At 24.4% G+C, this 21,565-nt stretch overlaps 2 protein-coding genes and 4 non-coding genes across 10 annotated transcripts; 2 read left to right on the forward strand and 4 right to left on the reverse strand.

Moving 5' to 3' along the window:
- Positions 1 to 8,071: 8,071 nt before the first annotated feature.
- On the forward strand, positions 8,072 to 13,855 carry LOC124938063 (probable serine/threonine-protein kinase DDB_G0282963). Its single transcript, XM_047478433.1, has 13 exons — positions 8,072 to 8,683; positions 8,842 to 9,259; positions 9,335 to 10,022; positions 11,058 to 11,098; positions 11,185 to 11,253; positions 11,725 to 11,825; positions 11,960 to 12,038; positions 12,523 to 12,621; positions 12,730 to 12,798; positions 12,881 to 12,930; positions 13,012 to 13,093; positions 13,182 to 13,276; positions 13,356 to 13,855. Exons 1-13 carry the CDS (start codon positions 8,241 to 8,243, stop codon positions 13,495 to 13,497), a joined length of 2,376 nt encoding a protein of 791 aa, XP_047334389.1. The 5' UTR covers positions 8,072 to 8,240; the 3' UTR covers positions 13,498 to 13,855.
- A 3,925-nt stretch (positions 13,856 to 17,780) lies between these two features.
- On the reverse strand, positions 17,781 to 17,857 carry LOC124940829. The gene has a single exon (XR_007099558.1). It is a non-coding gene; the product is annotated as a small nucleolar RNA snoR118 (small nucleolar RNA).
- A 75-nt stretch (positions 17,858 to 17,932) lies between these two features.
- On the reverse strand, positions 17,933 to 18,009 carry LOC124940828. Its single transcript, XR_007099557.1, has one exon. It is a non-coding gene; the product is annotated as a small nucleolar RNA snoR118 (small nucleolar RNA).
- A 38-nt stretch (positions 18,010 to 18,047) lies between these two features.
- LOC124940789 lies at positions 18,048 to 18,123 on the reverse strand. Its single transcript, XR_007099525.1, has one exon. It is a non-coding gene; the product is annotated as a small nucleolar RNA R66 (small nucleolar RNA).
- Positions 18,124 to 18,216: 93 nt separating this feature from the next.
- Positions 18,217 to 18,292, reverse strand: LOC124940790. Its single transcript, XR_007099526.1, has one exon. It is a non-coding gene; the product is annotated as a small nucleolar RNA R66 (small nucleolar RNA).
- An 877-nt stretch (positions 18,293 to 19,169) lies between these two features.
- On the forward strand, positions 19,170 to 20,999 carry LOC124940748. 5 transcript variants are annotated; one of them, XM_047481286.1, is made up of 4 exons: positions 19,170 to 19,285; positions 19,376 to 19,501; positions 19,636 to 20,037; positions 20,754 to 20,999. In XM_047481286.1, the coding sequence occupies exons 1-3, from the start codon at positions 19,208 to 19,210 to the stop codon at positions 20,029 to 20,031; spliced, it is 600 nt and encodes a 199-aa protein (XP_047337242.1). In that variant the 5' UTR covers positions 19,170 to 19,207; the 3' UTR covers positions 20,032 to 20,037; positions 20,754 to 20,999. The 5 variants fall into 5 exon arrangements, with proteins under 5 accessions (XP_047337242.1, XP_047337243.1, XP_047337241.1 ...); XM_047481287.1 differs by having other exon boundaries at positions 19,178 to 19,285; positions 19,348 to 19,501; XM_047481285.1 differs by having other exon boundaries at positions 19,189 to 19,285; positions 19,373 to 19,501.
- The last annotated feature ends 566 nt before the right edge of the window (positions 21,000 to 21,565 follow it).

Below are 21,565 nucleotides of genomic sequence, written 5' to 3' on the forward strand. Positions count from 1 at the left end.
ATTCTTTTTAAATTAAAAAAAAAATACTATTCAATTAAGTGAGAAATAATTAACTTAGAAATAAACTAAAGATATGAAAATATTAAACAACTGAATTTTGATAATGTTTAATTAGAATAAAGCTAGATGTTTAATTAGAATTAAGCTAAGTTGTCTATTTGTTTTTGTGCAGGTGCATTAGACTATGCTAACTTAGACATAGTTAGACGTGGTAGTCTAACTTTTTTAGACTTGTCTAAAGGGTAACGTAGTTAGACGTGGTAGTCTAACTCCTTTAGACTTGGTCTAAAGGGTAACGTAGTTAGACGTGGTAGTCTAACTCTTTTAAACTTGGTCTAAAGGGATGCGTAATTAGACGAGGACGTATAACTCCTTTAGACTTGGTCTAAAGTGATGCGTAGTTAGTCTAACGGAGCACGTTTAATACCTTGCTTTAGCAGCCGTTTGAAAAAACATACATCTAACTACGATCAATTAGTTGTCTGTTACTCCTGCTCCACTCACTTCTATGCAGTCTGACAAGCTAGTTAATTTTATCAAATGAACGAACGCCTTGTACGCAAATATCCTTCCAACTGCTTGTCTAGTACAAGACAATATCAAAGGATATTCGGCGCACTACCAATTCGGTATGGCCACGATCCATTTGCTTAGAGTCTGTTGCATTTTGGTAATATGGGAGGCCTTCCAACGGACACTTGCCACGTGTCCACAAAAAAGATTCGACAGTTGGTGTCCTTCTACTACAAATAGATGTTTAAGGACAACGGACGAATCACCATTAATCTTACCTAACCTTATTGAAGTCACTTGTTACTGACTTAAACATTTGCTTACTCATTCACTCTTGCTCCTACTGATTTCTATCATTAAAGCTCAAGAGAGAAAATCAATTATTGTCTAGCTCTGAGAATATTGTTGAGAATATTGTAAGTTGAACAGAGGTTGTTCTGTTCAACAGAGAGTTAGCTAGCTTAGTAAGTTGTATTTGATTCAAAGTATTTAGTGGATATCCTTCTGGTTGCGGAAGAAAGGGTGACGTAAGAGGGTTTGCTCTGAACATCCATAAACAACTTCATGTGTTTTTTACTTTCTGTCATTTATCTTCCATCGGTTCAAAGCTTCAAATCCGATGAAAACTTCCGTACTTGAATCTATTTCAAGAGTTCGAAATATTTATGAAAAATAGAAACAAATACTAATCCCTCACAGAATTATTATCGAATCATTTATCATAAACTATTATTAATAGTCAGACCATTGGTAACACTTATCATAATAAATATATTTAACTATACAATTTTTTTGGATAAAAACATATATTATAATAAAATATATTTAATTGTACACCTTGTAAGATAAAATCATACAGTGTATCTTATAAACAATGATTGAAACAAACATAATCGATAAATATATCTTTTTACGGACTAATTAATAAATAAATTTAAATGTATATAACTAATTTTTTAAATTTCAAAAAAATAATAATAATTTATTCATTAATTTATTATTTAATTCACTCCATTAAATATATATATATATATATATATATATATATATATATATATATATATATATATACCAAATTAATTTCTAATTAGTTATTATTATTTTTATTTCATATTAAAATTATGTATAATATTAATATTTATCCCTAAATTAATGGTAAAAGATTGATTAGAAATATTAATGATATTTTCTCTATAAAGTCAATAAATACATTATTTAAATATAATTGAAAATGCATTAATATGAGAAAAAAATATAAAAAAAGGTGTAAACTATAATAAATAAATAAAAAATCTCAAAATGAATGATTTATATAAAATGTAGAAGTGATGAGTAGATAGACTAAAAAATATTAATGAATTATATATATAATAAATAAATAAATAAAATGCAAGGAAGAAAAAAAAAATTATGTATATATACTTAACAAAGTTAAAATTAATTTAATTAAATTTTTTTTATTGTATTTATAATTAGTATTTAACAATAAAAAGATTATTTTAAGTGGATCAGTGCTTATTTTTACATAATGATTAATTGAATATATCTAATCTTAGAAATGGTTAGATAAAAATATAAGGTATCTTCTTTACACAAATTAAAAAAAAATACTTTTAAGTTAATCATTTAATAGTACAAATTATTAGATAAAAACATCTTTAGGATATTGAAAAGACATATTCGTACAAATATTTAGACAAAAACAAATCTTTTTTATACGGACTAATTAATAAATAAATTTAAATATATATATATATAATTAATATTTAAAAATTAAAAAAATAATAATAATAATTTATTCATTAATTTTTTATTTAATTCATTCTATTCTATTTTTTATATATATATATATATATATATATATATATATATATATATATATATACCAAATTAATCTCTAATTAGTTATTATTATATCTATAATAATAAAATTTAAAATAATATTTATCCCTAAATGGTAAAAGTTTGATTAGCAATATTAATCATATTTTCTCTATACATTATATAAATATAATTGAAAAATGCATTAATATGACAAAAAAATATATTCATACAAATTATTAGATAAAAATATAGTGTATTTTTCTTTAATATACATACTAACAAAAATAATTTTACATTAAAAACATAATATGTATCTTCTATATTCTATAGACAATGAAACTAATTGTCAAATAAAAATAATAAATTGTAGATAAAAACATTTTGTGTATCTTCTGTACACAATGATTGAAACAGACATAATTTATTTATTATTTTTTTATTAATTCACTCTATTTAATATATATATATATATACCAAATTAATTAGTTATTATTATTTTTATTTCATATTAAAATTATGCATAATATTAAAATTTAAAATAATATTTATCCCTAAATTAATGGTAAAAGATTGATTAGCAATATTAATAATATTTTCTCTATAAAGTCAATAAATGCATTATTTAAATATAATTGAAAATGCATTAATATGAGAAAAAAAACATAAAAAATGTGTAAATTATAAAAAAAAAAAAAAACAAATCTCAAAATGAATGATTTATATAAAATTTAGAAGTGATGAGTACATAGACTAAAAAATATTAATGAATTATATAATAAATAAATAAATAAATAAATTGCAAGTAAGAAAAAAAAATTATGTATATATATACTTAACAAAGTTAAAATTAATTTAATTAAATTTTTTTATTGTATTTATAATTAGTATTTAATCATAAAAATATTATTTTTAAGTGGATCAGTGCATTTTTTGACACAATTAATTAATTGAATATATCTAATCTTAGAAATGGTTAGATAAAAATATAATGTATCTTTTATACACAAATTTTAAAAAAAAAATACTTTTAAGTCAATCATTTAATAGTACAAATTATTAGATAAAAACATCTTTACACAAAAATTGAAAAGACATAATCGTACACACATTAGACAAAAACAAATCTTTATAGACTAATTAATAAATAAATTTAAATATATATATATATATATATAATTAATATTTCAAATTTTCAAAAAGATAATAATAATATATTCATTAATTTTTTATTTAATTCATTCTATTAAATATATATATATATATACCAAATTAATCTCTAATTAGTTATTATTATTATTTTTATTTCATATTAAAAATATGTATAATAATAAAATTTAAAATAATATTTATCCCTAAATTAATGTTAAAAGTTTGATTAGCAATTTAATCATATTTTCTCTATACATTATTTAAATATAATTGAAAAATGCATTAACATGAAAAAAAAATATATGTTCATACAAATTATTAGTTAAAAATATAGTGTATTTTTCTTTTACATAAATCCTAACAAAAATAATTTTACTTTAAAAACATAATATGTATCTTCTATAGACAATGAAACAAATTGTCAAATAAAAACAATAAATTTAAATTGTAGATAAAAACATTTTGTGTACCTTCTGTACACAATGATTGAAACAGACATAATTCTACAATACAAGTAAAATAAAAATATATCTTTGTATGGATTAATTAATAAATAAATTTAAATATAATATACATAATTAATCTTTGTAAATTTCAAAAATATAATAATAATTTATTCATTATTTTTTTTATTAATTCACTCTATTTAGTATATATATATATATATATATATATATACCAAATTAATTAGTTATTATTATTTTTATTTCATATTAAAATTATGTATAATATTAAAATTTAAAATAATATTTATCCATAAATTAATGGTAAAAGATTGATTAGTAATATTAATAATATTTTCTTTATAAAGTCAATAAATGCATTATTTAAATATAATTGAAAAATGCATTAATATGAGAAAAAAATACAAAACAATATGTAAATTATAAAAACAAATCTCAAAATGAATGAGTTTTTAAGTGATGAGTAGATAGACTTAAAAAATATTAATGAACTATATATATAATAAATAAATAAAATGTGAGAAAAAAGAAAAAGTTAATTATGTATTTATACTTAACACAGTTAAAATCAAATAAATTGATTTTTTCATTAGATTTTTTTATTGTATTTATAATTAGTACAATATTAAGATAATAAAATATATATAATCTTATATTAGATAAAAACAGAAGTGTATTTTCTTTACACAAATCCTAAAAAAAATATTTTTAAATGAATCAATGTACAAATTGTCAAATAAAAACATAGTTTTGTACATGTACAGACTAATTAATAAGTAAATTTAAATATATATATATATATATATATAATTAATCTTTCTAAATTTAAAAAAGATAATAATAATTTTGTCATTAACTTTTTTTTATTTAATTCACTCTATAATATATATATATATATACCAAATTAATCTCTAATTAGTTACTATTATTTTTATTTAATATTAAAATTATGTATAATATAAAATTTTTAAATAATATTTATCCCTAAATTAATGGTAAAAGAATGATTAACAATATTAATGATATTTTCTCTGTAAAGTATTGAAATTCTTTATTTAAAACTAATTGAAAATGCATTAATATGAGAAAAAATACAAAAAAAAAAAAAAGGTGTAAACTATAAAAAAAAAAATCTCAAAATAAATGATTTTATAAGTGATGAGTAGATTGACTAAAAAATATTAATGAATTATATATATTATAAATAAATAAAATGCTAGGATGAAGAAAAAATTAATTATGTATTAAATTAATTAATTTTTTATTATATTTATAATTAGTATTTAATCATAAAAATGTTATTTTTAAGTGAATGAGTGATATATTACTTTGGTGAGTCAGTGTATATTCTTTATACACAATAATTGAAACATACATAATCATACAAATGGTTAGATAAAAACATATCTTTGTACGGACTAATTAATAAATAAATACAAAAATAAATATATATATATATATATTATAATTAATCTTTTTAAATTTCAAAAGGATAATAATAATTTATTCATTAATTTTTTTATTTAATTCACTTTATTAAATATATAAATATATATATATACCAAATTAATTTCTAATTATTATTATTAGTTTTATTCATATTAAAATTTAAAATAATATCAAATTTTAAAATAATATTTATCCCTAAATTAATGGAAAAAGATTAATTAGCAATATTAATGATATTTTCTTTATAAAGTAAAGGAATAATGAATATAATAGAAAATGCATTAATATGATAAATAAAAATACAAAAAATGTGAAAACTATAAAAAAAAATTCTCAAAATGAATGATTCATATAAATTTTATAAGTGGTGAGTAGATAGACTAAAAAATATTAATTAATTATATATAATAAATAAATAAAATGCAAGGAAGTATAAGAAATTAATTATATATATATATACTTAACACATTTAAAGTTAAATTAATTAATTTTAGAATTAACTTTTTATTATAATTTTTTTATTGTATTTATAATTAGTATTTAATCATAAAATATTATTTTTAAGTGAATTCATTTATAATTTTAATAGAATATATTTCATCGTACAAATTGTCGTATGTATTTTCTGTACATAATGATTGAAACAAATTGTATAATAATAATAACAAATTGTCAGATAAAACAACTATCATTTTACAAATTCTCAAATAAAAATTAAATGAGTACTTTGATACACAATGATTTAAACCGACATAATCTTACAAATTGTCAAATAAAAACATATTTTTTTACGAATTAATTAATAAATTAATTTAAATATATTAATCTTTCTAAATTTTAAAAAGATAATAATAATTTATTCATTAATTTTTTATTTAATACACTCTATTAAATATATATATATATATACCAAATTAATCTCTAATTAGTTATTACTAGTTTTATTTCATATTAAAATTATGTATAATATTAAGATTTTAAATAATATTTATCCCTAAATTAATGGTAAAAGAATGATTAGCAATATTAATGATATTTTTTCTATAAAGTAAAGGAATGCATTATTTAAATATAATTGAAAATGCATTAATATGAAAAAAAAATAATAAAAATGTAAAAACTATAAAAAAAAATCTAAAAATGAATGATTTATATAAATTTTATAAGTGATGAATAGATAGACTCAAAAATATTAATGAATTATATATATAATAAATAAATTAATTAAATGCAATGAAAAAGAAAAAATTAGTTATGTATATATACTTAACATAATTAAAATTAAATAAAATTTTTTTATTGTATTTATAATTAATATTTAATCATAAAAATATTATTTTTAAGTGAATCGGAATAGAATATATTTAATCCTTAAAATTGTCAGATAAAAACATACTCGTGGCGTGGTGTATCTTCTGTACACAATAATTGAAACAAATTGTCAGATAACATATACCGGAATATCTTCTTTACACAATGATTGAAACTAATTGTCAGATAAAATATACTGTAACGGAATATCTTCTGTACACAATGATTGAAACAGACATAATCGTACAAATTGTCAGATAAAAACAGACTAATTAATAAATAAATTTAAATATATGTATATTATATATATAATTAATCTTTCTAAATTTCAAAAAGATAATAATAATTTTTTTATTAATTAATTTTTTTATTTAATTTATTCTATTTTATATATATATATGTTTGTATATATACCCAATTAATCTCTAATTTATTATTATTTTTATTTCATATTAAAATTTAAAATAATATTTATCTCTAAATTAATGCTAAAATATTAATTATCAATATTAATAATATTTTATCTATAAAGTCAAAATATATTATTTAAATATAACTGAAAAATACATTAACCTGATAAAGAAAAAGAATATTCAACAAAATGTGTAAACTATAAAAAGTCTCAAAATGAATTATATATATAAATTTTCTAGTGATGAGTAGATGAATGATTAATAAATTATATATAATAAATAAATAAATATAATTGAGAGGAAGAAGAATTAATTAATTATATATATCTATATATATTTACCTAACATTGTTAAAATTTATTATTTTTTATAATTAATTAATTTTATTAGATTCTATAATTCGTACTTAATTCTATATCTAATTAGACAAATATTTAGATAAAAATATATATTTGTACGGAATAATTAATAAGTAAAGTTTGTGACATTTTATATATTATTAATCTCTTTCCTAAATTAAAAAAAAATACTATTCATTAGATTTTACTTTAATTTACTATATTAAATATAAATATTTTTATTATAAATCATAAATTTAAATCAGTCATAAAAATGAATTATTAAATAAAATAATATAAAAGCCACCTAGTTAAAGAAAGAAAGAAAGAAAGGGATGGGAATTAAAAATGAATGAAATAAAAAGTAAGAATGAAAAAGAGAGATAAGGTTTTAAATGTATAAGCGACAAAACACGACAGTCGGGAGTGTATTTCACGCGCGAGGGGAGAGAAACAAGATGGTCTTATTGGACGCCGCTTGGAGGTGATTTCTGTACACGCCATCCTTCATGCAAGTGAGTATCAAAAATTGTTTGATTCAGATTACGATGTATGAGAGAGACTCCAAAATTGCCCATTAATCCTCTACTGTACAGAACAGAAGAGAGAGAAGAAGAAGAAGAACAGCAGCAAGTATTATTGATTGACCTCGAAAAACCTTTATTTTCTTCCCTCTTCTTCAATTTCCACCTATATTTATTTACAGACTGCCTGCCCCCTTTATCTATCTATCTATCTCTCTTGTTTTGTATCCCATGCGAGCTTCATTCTGATCAGTAATGGAAATACCTCCAGCTGAAGAGTTACTTAAGAAGATCCAAGAACTAGAAATTGGTCAGTTTGAGCTTAAACATGAACTGTCAAAGCTCGTTGTTTCCGCCGGTCCTAAATCGATTGCCAATCAACATCATGGTGGCGGTGGGAGTCACCAGAGGCCTCATTCACTCTCTCCGCAACGCTCTGGCTCGCCCAGGAGGATTGATGCTTCCGCTTGCAGGTTAGGAGGAGGTGCAGCGTCCTCGACTAAAGCTTCGACTTCTTATCGGCATTCATCGCCTCTGCAGAGAGAGAGTCGGATTAAGGATCAACCTATTACAGACGAACCCAGAGATGTCTTTGGGCCGCCTGCTCCGCCGTTTACCAACATGCAGTACCTGAACATATTGGAGTCAATGAGCCAAGCGGTTCATATATTTGATCTCAACGGTCTTATAATTTACTGGTGAGTGCTCAAATCTTTCTGTATTTGGTAATTTCATTACTCAATTCTCGATTATGGTATTTCATTCTTTCAACTGTCTTTGGGTTTGGCTTTGGTTAGTTAATTACTACTATACTTCTTCACTAGAAGCTTTTTACCTAATTTTCTTTTCTGTGCAGGAATCGATCAGCTGAAAACCTTTATGGGTATTCTTCGGCTGAAGCTGTGGGTCAGAATTCTATTGAGCTGCTTGTAGATGTCCGAGATCACTCTTTTGCTGAGAACATCGTGAATAGGGTGTCTATGGGTGAGAGCTGGACTGGGCAATTTCCTGTCAAGAACAAGAGAGGAGATAGTTTTGTAGTTGTTGCTTCCAACACTCCATACTATGGTGATGACAACCATACTTGTGTTGGTATTATATGTGTAACAAATGATTCGCGCCCTTATCAAGAAATGATGTCTTCAATCTCATGTACCAAGAGTTTAGAGACAAATCAGACCATTAGCCGTCCACGGCTCCTTGCCTCAGCCAAACTTGGTATTGATCCTCTGCAGCCACTCCAAGTTGCAATTGCTTCGAAAATATCTAATTTGGTTAGTGCCTTGTCTACTCATGTGATTTGTTTAAGTCTTGTTTATAGTGATTGATTGTTGAAAAAATGGATACAGGCATCCAAGGTTAGTAACAAGGTTAAGTTAAAAATGAAAACTGGAGATGGCAATATCTGTCATGAAGGTGGGAGTGGTGATAGTCATCATTCAGCAGATCACAGCTTTGCAGATTTAGGTTTAGGTTTAGCTGACCACAAAGAAGATGCAAATTCCAGTGGCGCAAGTACTCCAAGAGGTGACAGGATTGCATCTCCATTTGGCGTGTTTTCACAGATTGTACGTGAAGAACAGTCTAAGGATTCTTCTGGTGATGAAAGTGAAGGGAAATCTGGGATTCACAAGATCATTACATCAAAAGCTGAAGCCTGGATGGATAAGAAAGGATTAGCTTGGCCATGGAAAGGGAATGATCAGGAAGGATCAGAGAATAATAAAGGCACACGTTTTGGCTGGTCTTGGTTGCATAAGGATCAAGAGAATGAACCTACAACAAGTCATCATAAGGGTTCTTTTTCTGGTGGTCCTGGAAAACAAGAAAATCAAGTAAGTGATGGTAATAGGGCTGCCAACAATGAAGCTCCCTCAGGGTCCTGGTCTTCGTCTTGCAATGTTAACAGCAATAGCAGTTCAAGTAGTCATGGAAGTACCAGCAGTAGTACTGCTGTTAATAAACCTGACATGGATGATTGTTTGGATTGTGAGATACCCTGGGAGGACATGAAAATGGGAGAACAAATTGGCCAGGGTAATGATCTTCTTCTTTCTCTTCTTTGGAAAATGGATAACTAATTTGTTAAAAAAATTAAACCCAAAAGTCTTTACAGTTTACACGACAAAGTAAAGAAATTGGAAACATTTAACCATTCCAAAAATCAAAACAAACAACAAATAAAAAATACATTGTTTATTTGAACCACCTAACAAACAAAAACTCTTCATCTTAATGGCTTTGTTTCCTAATTTGCTCTCAATTACCTTCTTTGATTTATTAACTTACATACAATAAACATCTCTTAGTTTAGTATTGTTATGTCAGATTTTCTTCTTATCTTCTTTGTTTGCTGCAATTGTTGTCTAGTTCATGAGAATATAACATAAAAAAAAATTAAGGCACCACTACTCCTTGTATGCTACTTCTGCATTAGCTCTTAGTTTCATGATTAAATTATTATAGGTTTTTGTTGATTATTATTGACAAATTATTGCATATTATTAAAGCCTTGTTTGTTGAAGGGTTATTTGGATTTACCCTTATTACCCTATCATGAATCAAATCATCAACTAAAATACTTTATTTTTTAAAACATTTTAAAACATTTAATAAAAGGAATATTTTTATCATTTAACCCAAATAATATACTTTTTCATCAAACAATATTTTTTTTTTCAAATAATTGGATTATTTCAAGAAACACCACATCCAACAAGCTCTAAATTTGGTAATTTTTCATATTTTGTTTTATGTGTTAGGTTTAGGTTTTTAGGTTTTAGTACTAGAGGGTGCATAAATAGTAAATTAGCCACTGAAAATATTATGTTATTTACATTTCTGTCTAGTTAGGCCAACTGTCATTCTGTTACAAATAAGACAAACCTCTATACTTCACAAATAAAAGGTTGAGGGAATGAACATCAAAGAATCAATGAAGGATGGACATCTTTCTTCTATAAATCCTAAATTTATTACATGATATTCTATATTCTCATCTAAATTTATATATATAATATACTTATTGCTGCTAATTACCATCTTTCTATGTGAAAATGAGCACCCTTTCAGGTTCTTGTGGAACAGTGTACCATGGTATGTGGTATGGATCGGTATGTTTGTTCAGCTCCACTTGAATCCTCTTTTATTTTGAGCTAACATTGTAATAAAATAATAATGTCGAATTCATTTCATGCAGGATGTTGCTGTCAAAGTATTTTCCCAGCAGGACTATTCAGATGATCTGATACACTCCTTCAGACAAGAGGTTCGCTTAACACTTTTTCTGCATATTATTAAGTATTGTCGAAAGTACATTGACAAATGAAAGCCACCTAAAAGGGTATCATTGTTCTCAATGTGGAAACAACTTGAAATGCTCGAATTATGTTCTTCTCGGATCAAAGGAAACTTACCGATTTGAGCCTTTTTGGAAAATGGTATTTTGTCACAATCACTTTTGAAAATTTTGAGAGTAGAAAGTGAAAGTAGTTTTATTTGCATGTATAAAAAGTGTACAGAATTTTGCTTAGGTGAAAAGTAGATAAAAGAAAGGTGGTTTTTAATAAAATTTTAAATCATGCTACATAATTTTTTATTTAAGAGCTTTTGCCAAATGTTTTTTTTTCTTGTGGCAAAGTTAAAAATGCTCTACCAAAATTGCTTAGTACTGTACTAGAAGTCTAGAATTGCTATTTTGGAAGATGGCTAATATACTATAAGTTTTATGTTTATAAAGGTGTCGCTCATGAAAAGACTTAGGCATCCAAATGTTTTGCTCTTCATGGGTGCGGTAACATCACCTTCTCGTCTCTGCATAGTCACAGAATTTCTTCCTCGGTAAGTTACTCTCCTTGCAGGAATTAACAGTTCAAGTGATATATGCATTTTCAAGAACTTGTACAAGTAATTTAGTACTTTATGGACCACCTGCTTATGGATTCATGTCTATTTTTTGCATGTCTTCATAAAAGTGGAAGCTTGTTTCGATTGCTGCAGAAGAATACAGCAAAACTAGATTGGAGGCGCCGTGTACACATGGCTCTGGATATTGTGAGTATCATAAATATGATTAGTTGCTTATATATCTAGACCAACAACAGTGATCAATGGCTTGCTTGATGTATGTTTTTTTCAAATAATCCGATTATCTGAAAAAATAAATCTTGTTGGATGAGAAAAAGTGGATTATTTGCATTAAATTACTAAATATCTTATGTATTTAATATTTAATTTTTGTATAAAAAAATAAAGTAAGGTTATTTTAGTTGATAATTTGAATAATTTTATTGATGAAGTGATTGATAATGAGACAATAGTTATGTGGGTCTTGTTTGATTTGATTGATGAGTAGATTTAAGATTGGATAGTCTCAAATAACTAACATCAAATAAGACCTTGGATTAAATCCAAATAACCCTTAATCAAACAAGCCCTAAGTGTGAAAATTTTCAAATTCTCAACATTTCTGCATGACTAAAAGATGGTTTAATGGTAGTATTTACTTTTTAATGTTGCTAAAAACATCTTTGTTCAGGCACGAGGAATGAATTATCTGCATCATTGCACTCCTCCCATTATTCATCGAGATTTAAAGTCTTCAAATCTTCTAGTCGATAGGAACTGGACTGTGAAGGTAATGCTGCCCCACTTCTCTCAAAATGAATTATTTACTTAAATTGTTACCACAGAAACCCTGACCTAAAAATGTTCAATTGTTTTCATTGTTTTTGTTTTGGATCAGGTTGGCGACTTTGGTCTTTCGCGACTCAAAAATGAAGCATACCTTTTGTCAAAAACCGGGAAAGGGACAGTATGTTGACAACCATCACTGATATAATATTCATCGAGTTCAAGAAAGTTTATTAATGAATCCATTAATGTTTGCCATGCAGCCCCAATGGATGGCTCCTGAGGTTCTTCGCAATGAGCCAGCCGATGAGAAGTACGTGTATTTTATTTTTTGAAATTCTCCAAGCGGAATATTAATATGTATGAAGATAATTTAATTCAAAATTTTATATAGGTCTGATGTATTCAGCTATGGCGTTATATTATGGGAGCTGGCCACTGAGAAAATTCCTTGGGATACTTTTAATCAAATGCAGGTACTGTGTTGTTGTCTCTACTTTGATTATACTTGTTATGTTCGAAGATCGAGAGAGAGCGAGAAGAATGATAAATATATAAGTGCAGGTGGTTGGAGCTGTAGGGTTCATGGATCAACGGTTGGATATACCAGATGATATAGATCCAGAATGGGTTTCTATAATTGAGAGCTGCTGGCAGAGGTATGTTTTATAAGAAGAAATTACATTTATTACCATATTATTATGCATTTTGTGACTAATGGTGGATAAAAATAAACAGTGAGGCAAAATCTCGTCCATCGTTTCAAGAATTGCTGGATAAATTTAAGGGTATACAGAAACAATCTAACATCCAATTACAGAAAGTGCGAGCAGAGCGAGCAGAGGCTAAAGAAAGCAGCGACCAAAAGGAGCAAGTGTAGACTGTAGAGTGCATGCATGCTCCTTGTTTGTTTCATTTCAAGGTTCTCGGCCAGAACCAGACCTTCTAGCCGAGAACCGTTGACAATTTTGCCCGGGGAGGAGGTATATATTGGCGACAGATTTGGGACAATCAAATTGCATGTTTGCTTGGGATTTTGGAGATACAAGGAAACCATGAAAGCTGGGGGGTTCTTTTTTTTGAAACATAAAGGGAATAATAGGAACACAAGTACAATTTAATGTTGTTGTCTTTCTTACTTTAAACATTTGTTATAAGTTTTGTGTTATGGGAGTTTGTTTGTTAAATTGATTGTACATAAAAATAAAATTAATATTTTAAATAAAAATTTATTATTATATTGGTGTGTGTGTGCCCATTTGAGTGGAGAAAAAATGTTGATTTTCTTCACCAAATTGTCTATCCCACATCAACCCATGACCCTTTTTTATTTCTAGATTCATAATAATTAATAAATTATTCATCAGTTTTATTTTTTATTTTTTATTTTTTATTTTTGTACATAAGGGACATAAGTTTACCTCAAGGCTTAGTTCATTGATACCTTCTTCTTATTTTCATTATGTAGAAACATGCAATATATAACAAGTATTTGAAGTGGGATCCAGTATAATTTGTCTTAAGGGCTCAATTCATTCAACATAATATCCTCTTGTCCTTAAATTATATATAAACAAGAATTCAACATAATATCATGTTCTTAATTTTCTAATTTCATTCTCTAACTTTCTAATTTGATTTTTAATCAATCTTTCTCACTTAAAATAATTTTATTATTTAATTAATAAATATTTCTAATATTAAAGTTAGTTCATTTTTTTAAAACATAATTAATATATATTTTATGAAGATATCCTATTTAATATAAAAATAAGTTTAAAAAAATAAAAATAAAGATATTTAATTTTTTTAAACATAATTTATGTATTTTTGAAATATATCTGTTTATTTATTTAATATTTATTTAAATTTTAATTTAATTAATTTTAAAAAATCATATTTAATATAAAATATAAGTTATATATTTTTTTAATATATATATATATATATATATATTTATTTTAAAATATTGATAAGAAAAATTGAATTATAGAAAGAAGAAAGAAAAATTGAAGCATGCAATCAATTGATTCGAAATATATATATTAATAAAGAAAAAATATAAATATGTAAATAACTTATGAAAGATACAAAAAAAAAATTATGTTAAAAGAGTAATTAATATTTTTAAAACACAATTAATGTATTTTATATTTTGCAATATATATATATATATATATATATATAATTGTTTAAAAAATTAATTAAATATAAATGATATATTTCAGAATATTTATTTATTTATGTATTTTTAATATATGTATAATTTAATATTATTAGAAATTGTTAAAATAGAAAGAAAATGTATAAATTGATGAAATATTGTAAAAGTTATATATATAATAGATCCAATATTAACTTTCTCAAATACATTGTTTACTTAACTTGATATATTAAAAATTTATTCAATTTAATATAAAAAACTGAAATAAATAATTATATATATATAATATATAAATAATTTTATCTTTATAATATATTTGAAATAAAAAAATGGTAATATTATATAGTTTTATTATTTTTTACTAATTATTAAATTTAATAAATATTATTTAAAAATATATAAATTAATAATATATATAATTTAAATTATTTATATAATTGTACTCAATAATAAAAAAAATATTTGAAAAACTAATAAATATATAAAAAATTAATAATAATATAATATAATAAATTTAAATTTAAAAAACTTTTAATATATATTAAAACTATATAATTTTACAATTTTTTTATTTCAAATATATTATATATTTATAATTATTTGAAGATGAGTAATTAATATTTATAAAACATGTGTTTTTATATTTTTGCAAATTATATATATATATATAATTATATTCAATAAATTAATTAATTATAAGGATTTAATATAAAATATAAATTATACATTTTCAAAAATTTTATTTATTCAAAAAATAAAAAATTATATATTTATTTAGATAGCTTGAATTCCTTGAACTTCTAAATTCTTCGTTCTGCTCTTCGTTGCGGTGAGTGGCGTCTATAAAAAAAATGAATTAAATACGATTATTATATATTAATATAATTTTTTTTACTAATTATTAAATTTGATAAATTATTAAATATAACATATTATTTTAAAATATATAAATATGTATTTATAAATAATAATATATATAATTATAAATTATTTATATAATTGTAAAAGTAAAAAATTAATTAATAAAATTAATAATAAATTTAAATTTAAAAAACTATTAATATATAGTAAAACTATATAATTATTTAAAAAGGGTAATTAATATTTTTAAAACACTATTTTTATATTTTACCATAAATATATATATATATATATAATTGTTTTTTTTAGAAATTAATTAATCTAAGGATTATATATAAATTATTAAAGTGTATTTTTTGTTTTATTTATTTATTAAAAAAAATGTATATTTATGTATTTTAATCTATATATAATTTGAAACTATTAAAAATAGTTAAAATAAAAAGAAAATATATAAATGGATGAAATGTTATGTGTTATATAAGATAATCAAAATATTTTAGAAATTTTTCTATAAAATTTTTTTTATTAAAAGTTATTATAAAACAATGAGATAAATAATTATATATATATATATATAATATATTTAAAATAAATATTTTGTAAAATTATATAGTTTTATTATATATTAATATAATATATTTTAATATAATTTTAAATTCTTTATATAATTTTAAAACTCAATAATAATAAAATAGTTACAAAATTATTTAATTAATAAATTAACTAACAAGATAATATAATAAATTTAAATTTAATAATTAATGTATCCATTATTTTATTTTATTTTTGATTTTATTTGAATTATCATACTTTTTTGAATAAAAAAATAAGTTATAATAATTTTATATAATATTAAATAAAATAATATTTAAAATTTAAATGAATTAAAAATTAAAACATTTACATATATATAATTAAGTATTTTTAATTAATAGATAAGATTTTATTAATATTCAAAATTTAAATATAGTTATATTTTTATTAAATAAATAATTATATATAATAGATTAATTAATAAAACAAATACCTATTTATTAATATATTTTTTCTTTCTAATAATATTAAAATTTAATTATATTTTAATTTTATTTACAATGTTTAGATTTTATAATTAAATTTAAAAATAAATAAATAAAGATTATAAAAATAGAAAGATATATATTTTAAATTTGAGACTCAAATCTATTAGAAATGTTATAATAATATATATGTCCTGAAATAAAAATGAAAATTTAATTATTTATAAATATTATATATATATATTTATAATGACATATCCAAAATTTTATAAACATTTATTACTTTTTACCTTATAAATAATTTGATATCGATATTATAGATAATATTTTTAAAACCATGACATTAAAACAAATTAATTTAAATAAAAAAAAATCTGCAACTTCATTAATTTTCTACTCTTTTTTAACATTTTTCTGTTTTCATTTATTTATACAAAAATGCTTGTAACAACAAAAATAACCTTGTTATATATTTATACATTTATATGACATAATTCCATAATTTATTTGAGATCAAATTGACGTTAAGAGAAATTATTGGGAAAAAAAGATTAATGAAAAATATTGAAAAACGTAAAAAATGTAATTCAAATGATAGTTGAATTAAAAGATTTGTGAGCATAGTAATCAAGTGAGAATGAAGAGAATAAAATTGTTTTGATTATTTTCTTCAAAAATGTACTAATAATTGTATTTTAAACCAAAATAACATTATCTAATAAAAACACATTAAAACTCAAAAGAAACCGAATTATTATAAATTACAAACAATTCAAATAGGCTAAAATGAATCAAAGGACATTATAATTGAAATTAACATAAATCACAAAAAAAAAATAAAGAAACTAAATGAGGTGAACAATATTAAGACATCCATAAGAGATCTAGGCGGCGCAGCATTCTACTCCATCTTCAAAAAAAAGAAGAAACATTGCAATGAAAATAATATCAAATTTTTTTATTGAAATAATCTTCTAGATCTGGACCATTTAAAATTTAAAGTAATCATTGCATCAATCAAAATTCAATTTTTAATTCAGTTTAAATTATTTATAGGAAAATATAATGGTAAAATTAATAATATTATTTTAATATATATAGGAGTTAGAGAAGAATGCTTCAGAAAATAGCTTTCTAGACTGCATAGTTTCCATCAATATTGATCAGAGCCCAGTGCACATTTCATCAATAGCTTTTTAGGAATTGTTACATTGAATAAATCTATGAAAGTATAGAAAATCAAATTAATGAATTAAAATTGAAAGAATGTTTCAGAAAATAGCTTTCTAGACTGCATTATTTCCATCAAAATTGATCAGAGCCCAGTGCATATTTCATCATCAACAAATATTCAAAATAATAATTAAAAGATAAAAGAAAAAAGTCCTCAGAAGAATATGCTTGAGTTTGTCATCAAATTTATGATAATCAGGTCTCAAAGATTAATACCATCACAGGACATAAACAATTGAAAATCGATCCAATTCAAAACCCTAAGTTTCATCATCAGCAAATATTCAAAATAATAATCAAAATAAGAAAGGAGAAGAAAGTCCTCAGAAGAATATGCTTGAGTTTGTCATCAAATTTATGACAATCAGGTCTCAAAGATTAATACCATCACAGGACATGAACAGTTGAAAATCGATACAAATTCAAAACCCTAAATCGAATATAGCGGGGAGAAAATTCACTGCGCCCGACAATAACTTGATGGCGAAGTGACTCAACTCTCCCGCAATCAATTTACGCCCCCATTAGCAATGAAGCTATAACTAAACCCCTCCCATTTTATTGGAAAAGGGATTCGAATAGAAGGCGATAAGCATGGAAATCAATAGAGTCAATACAAATAATAGAGCAGAATGGACAAAAAAATAATCGAAACAGAGCTATATATTAGGGTTTCGATCTCAATCTTCTTCTTCAGTTAGATAACCCATGATTTGAGAGAGCGAATGATCTGATGAATAGATCTCAATCTGGAGGCATATAAATGAGGACAATTAGGGTTTTCATCCGCCTCCTGGAAATTACTAATATATCCCCTCCTTCATTGTTTCTTCCCGGCCCGGACCGGCCCGTTCATATATATTTAAATGGGCTTCTTATGGACCAAATATAAACGAGTCTGGTTTGCCATTAGGCCTGCCATTCAATTTCTATTTGTATCAATAAAACCATTAGAAAACTGTTTGGTGAATCGTTTAATCAAAAGATTAAACTGTCAAATAGAAATATTATGATTAAAATTTAAATTTTTGTTACATAAATATTTTTATTAATAATTAAATTTTCAACAATTAAACTATAGTTTATATAGTTTTCATTTGTTTTTCAAAACAACTATACATAATTAATATTTACATTTTAAAATAAATTTTAGATAATATAGCAAAAAAAACTTAAATATAACATTAATACATAAAATACACACTAACTAATTAATAACTAACTAACTGATTCACATTTAATATTCTCGACTTCCGCCAAATCTAACCACTAGTAGTGAAATCAGACGAGAGAGAGAGAGTGTGTGCGTGATGAAGAACAATCACCTTCAACTGACGAAGAAGAAGAAGGAAGATCGACAAACTAATTTCCGATCCAAATCTCAAAAGGTAAGATCGAATCAATCGGTTCTTATATTCATTGCCTACGTCCTTGTATAACATAAATACAGCTTCTAGTTGCTACGATTCATGCAGCAGATCAGCAAACATTGCCTCGATTATGTGCCTGAGTTGGACGATGATACCTCGCAGCTGAATAATAATAATTTCGATGAATCTTCATTTTCAGAAATCATCCATGACTCTCACTTCGAGTCGGCAAATGTGAGATTTCAATTTTCATCAATCAGTTTATTTGTACCTCTCCGTTCTATTAGTGTTTATCTATTAACTCTGAAACAATTAAAACGAATCATGTAATAATCAATCTCAACTAGTCTCTCACTTTTATCCACCAGGATTTCATGGAAAATCCAATTCTATCTGCTTATGAATCAGGAAAACTAGAATACAGCTCTATTTCTTCTTCCAGTAATTTAGATAATGTGAAGAGCAAGTTTGTAGAGGTTGATATGATGGTGAGTAATCTTAGGCAAGCTGAAATTCAGGTCCTGAATTCAACAAACGTTGATGATGTGTTTAAACGTATCATATATACATTGGTAGAGATGGTAATTGAAGAGCTAAATACTATGTCAGGAGATAAGGACAGATTACCTGAGATTGTTTCACGAAAAACTCATATTGTTCTTCTCAGCAGCCTTGCTACTTGTATTTGTCTTGCTTTTATGATTCTTCTGCTCTGTAATGGAGGATCAGGAAGCTTCATTCAACCACCACCACCACCAACTTAAGTCCAGGTAGCTTTAGCTTTTACAGATTTTAATCGTCGTCCTGCATCTAGCCTTACTATGTAGAAACACTCTTTGTTCTAATTTTGTTTTCAGAAGGTATTAGCCCTATCTTAGTGGATGAAATCTGATTGCACTTATTTTCACTTCATTTATGCATAAATTTGTTCTTGTTCTGTCTTGTGAGCATATTGAATTTTCTGTTATAAATGAAACCAATTGAGGAGTTGTGCATTTTATCACTGTTGTAGGGATTGAAGATCATTGATGTAGGCTGTGAGTGCATATAAATATCTATCCTTCCATACTCTACTATTGAATGTCTTTTCTGAAAATCCAACTTGACATATGAATTCTTTCTTTCAATGACTTTGAAGTTGAACCTATGCTTATTACCACCGACAACACTTGGATTATAATGTTTCTTTTCCGAATATTAACATATATCTCGGGTATGGGTATTTCTCTGTACCCGAACTATAATTACCCGAAAATTGCTGACTTTATTGAGACAATCTTAGAACATTATTTGTGAATGTTGGTAGTGTCCAAAATGATGCCCATTGATTATCTTAATGGGGAATGAGTCCCTAATATTTGTTTATAGATATAAATTATAATGACTATTTGCTGCCGCTGTTGTCTCATGGTGGGGGGACAAGTAGTTTGACGCTTGGAATTAATGTCATTTTTTTTTTCTTTCCCGTGATTGCTCATCCATCCAGTGACCATCGCTGGCCATGATTTGGGGTGGAGGATTAGGCAGAGGAACTTAGGTCAGGCCCGCCTCCCTTGATTCCTTTAAAGGTAAAACCATCATTATTGCATTTTAGTTTATTGCCCTATACATATTTCTTTCATTCCATTTCCCAACTTTTTTATCCATTTAACCCATTCACTACTTTAAATTTGCTGTCTTCAAAAATATAAATATTATTTGCCCCAAGTAAAACACATAATTATAAATAATTTGTGGACGTAAAAAAAGGTTTTCAAAAGGGTCTGAAATGTTGAAAATTTAGAGAAATATTTCGATATCAACTATAAGTTTAACTAAATTTGGTATAATTTTCAATCATGATCGGGCAGTCGGTTTGACAGTATGATCCCCTCTCAACCGACAAACCGAACCTTTATATTCGTTTTTCTTAGAAAAAAATGTCTATTATTCGGTTTGATCGGTTCAATTTAGGTGGTTCCGTCCATTTTAACTCACCATTTAAGTTTTTTTCACCATCCTAAGAGTACCATAATCAAAATATATATTTTTGAACAAACTTCAACATCATCTTGAAAACACATTATTGAACATAATGATATTTCTATTGGGTTGAGGCCTCATGGACACTCATCTTTAATGTCTTCAATTGACATGGTATAATAATAACTTTTAAATTAGTACCCAATAAATTTTATGTAAATTATATATAACACATAAAATAAGTCTACGAAAAAATATAAGTTATCAGTTAAGTTTCGTTCAATTATTTGAGAAAACAACTAGCAAAAATAATTAAAATAAGATATAAAAAAAGAG

The sequence above is a fragment of the Impatiens glandulifera genome, chromosome 5 (assembly GCF_907164915.1).
Source record: "Impatiens glandulifera chromosome 5, dImpGla2.1, whole genome shotgun sequence".
NCBI classification, from domain to species: Eukaryota; Viridiplantae; Streptophyta; class Magnoliopsida; order Ericales; family Balsaminaceae; genus Impatiens; species Impatiens glandulifera.

What these genes read in the sequence shown, in the direction of transcription:
- LOC124938063 (XM_047478433.1), top strand. Translation starts at nt 8,241, where the DNA reads ATGGAAATACCTCCAGCTGAAGAGTTACTTAAGAAGATCCAAGAACTA. An exon ending in CTTCGAAAATATCTAATTTG is followed by an intron (nt 9,260 to 9,334) that starts GTTAGTGCCTTG and finishes AAATGGATACAG; the next exon opens with GCATCCAAGGTTAGTAACAA. An exon ending in ATTGAGAGCTGCTGGCAGAG is followed by an intron (nt 13,277 to 13,355) that starts GTATGTTTTATA and finishes AAAAATAAACAG; the next exon opens with TGAGGCAAAATCTCGTCCAT.
- LOC124940748 (XM_047481283.1), top strand. Translation starts at nt 19,208, where the DNA reads ATGAAGAACAATCACCTTCAACTGACGAAGAAGAAGAAGGAAGATCGA. An exon ending in TCCGATCCAAATCTCAAAAG is followed by an intron (nt 19,286 to 19,354) that starts GTAAGATCGAAT and finishes TACAGCTTCTAG; the next exon opens with TTGCTACGATTCATGCAGCA. An exon ending in CTCACTTCGAGTCGGCAAAT is followed by an intron (nt 19,502 to 19,635) that starts GTGAGATTTCAA and finishes TTTATCCACCAG; the next exon opens with GATTTCATGGAAAATCCAAT.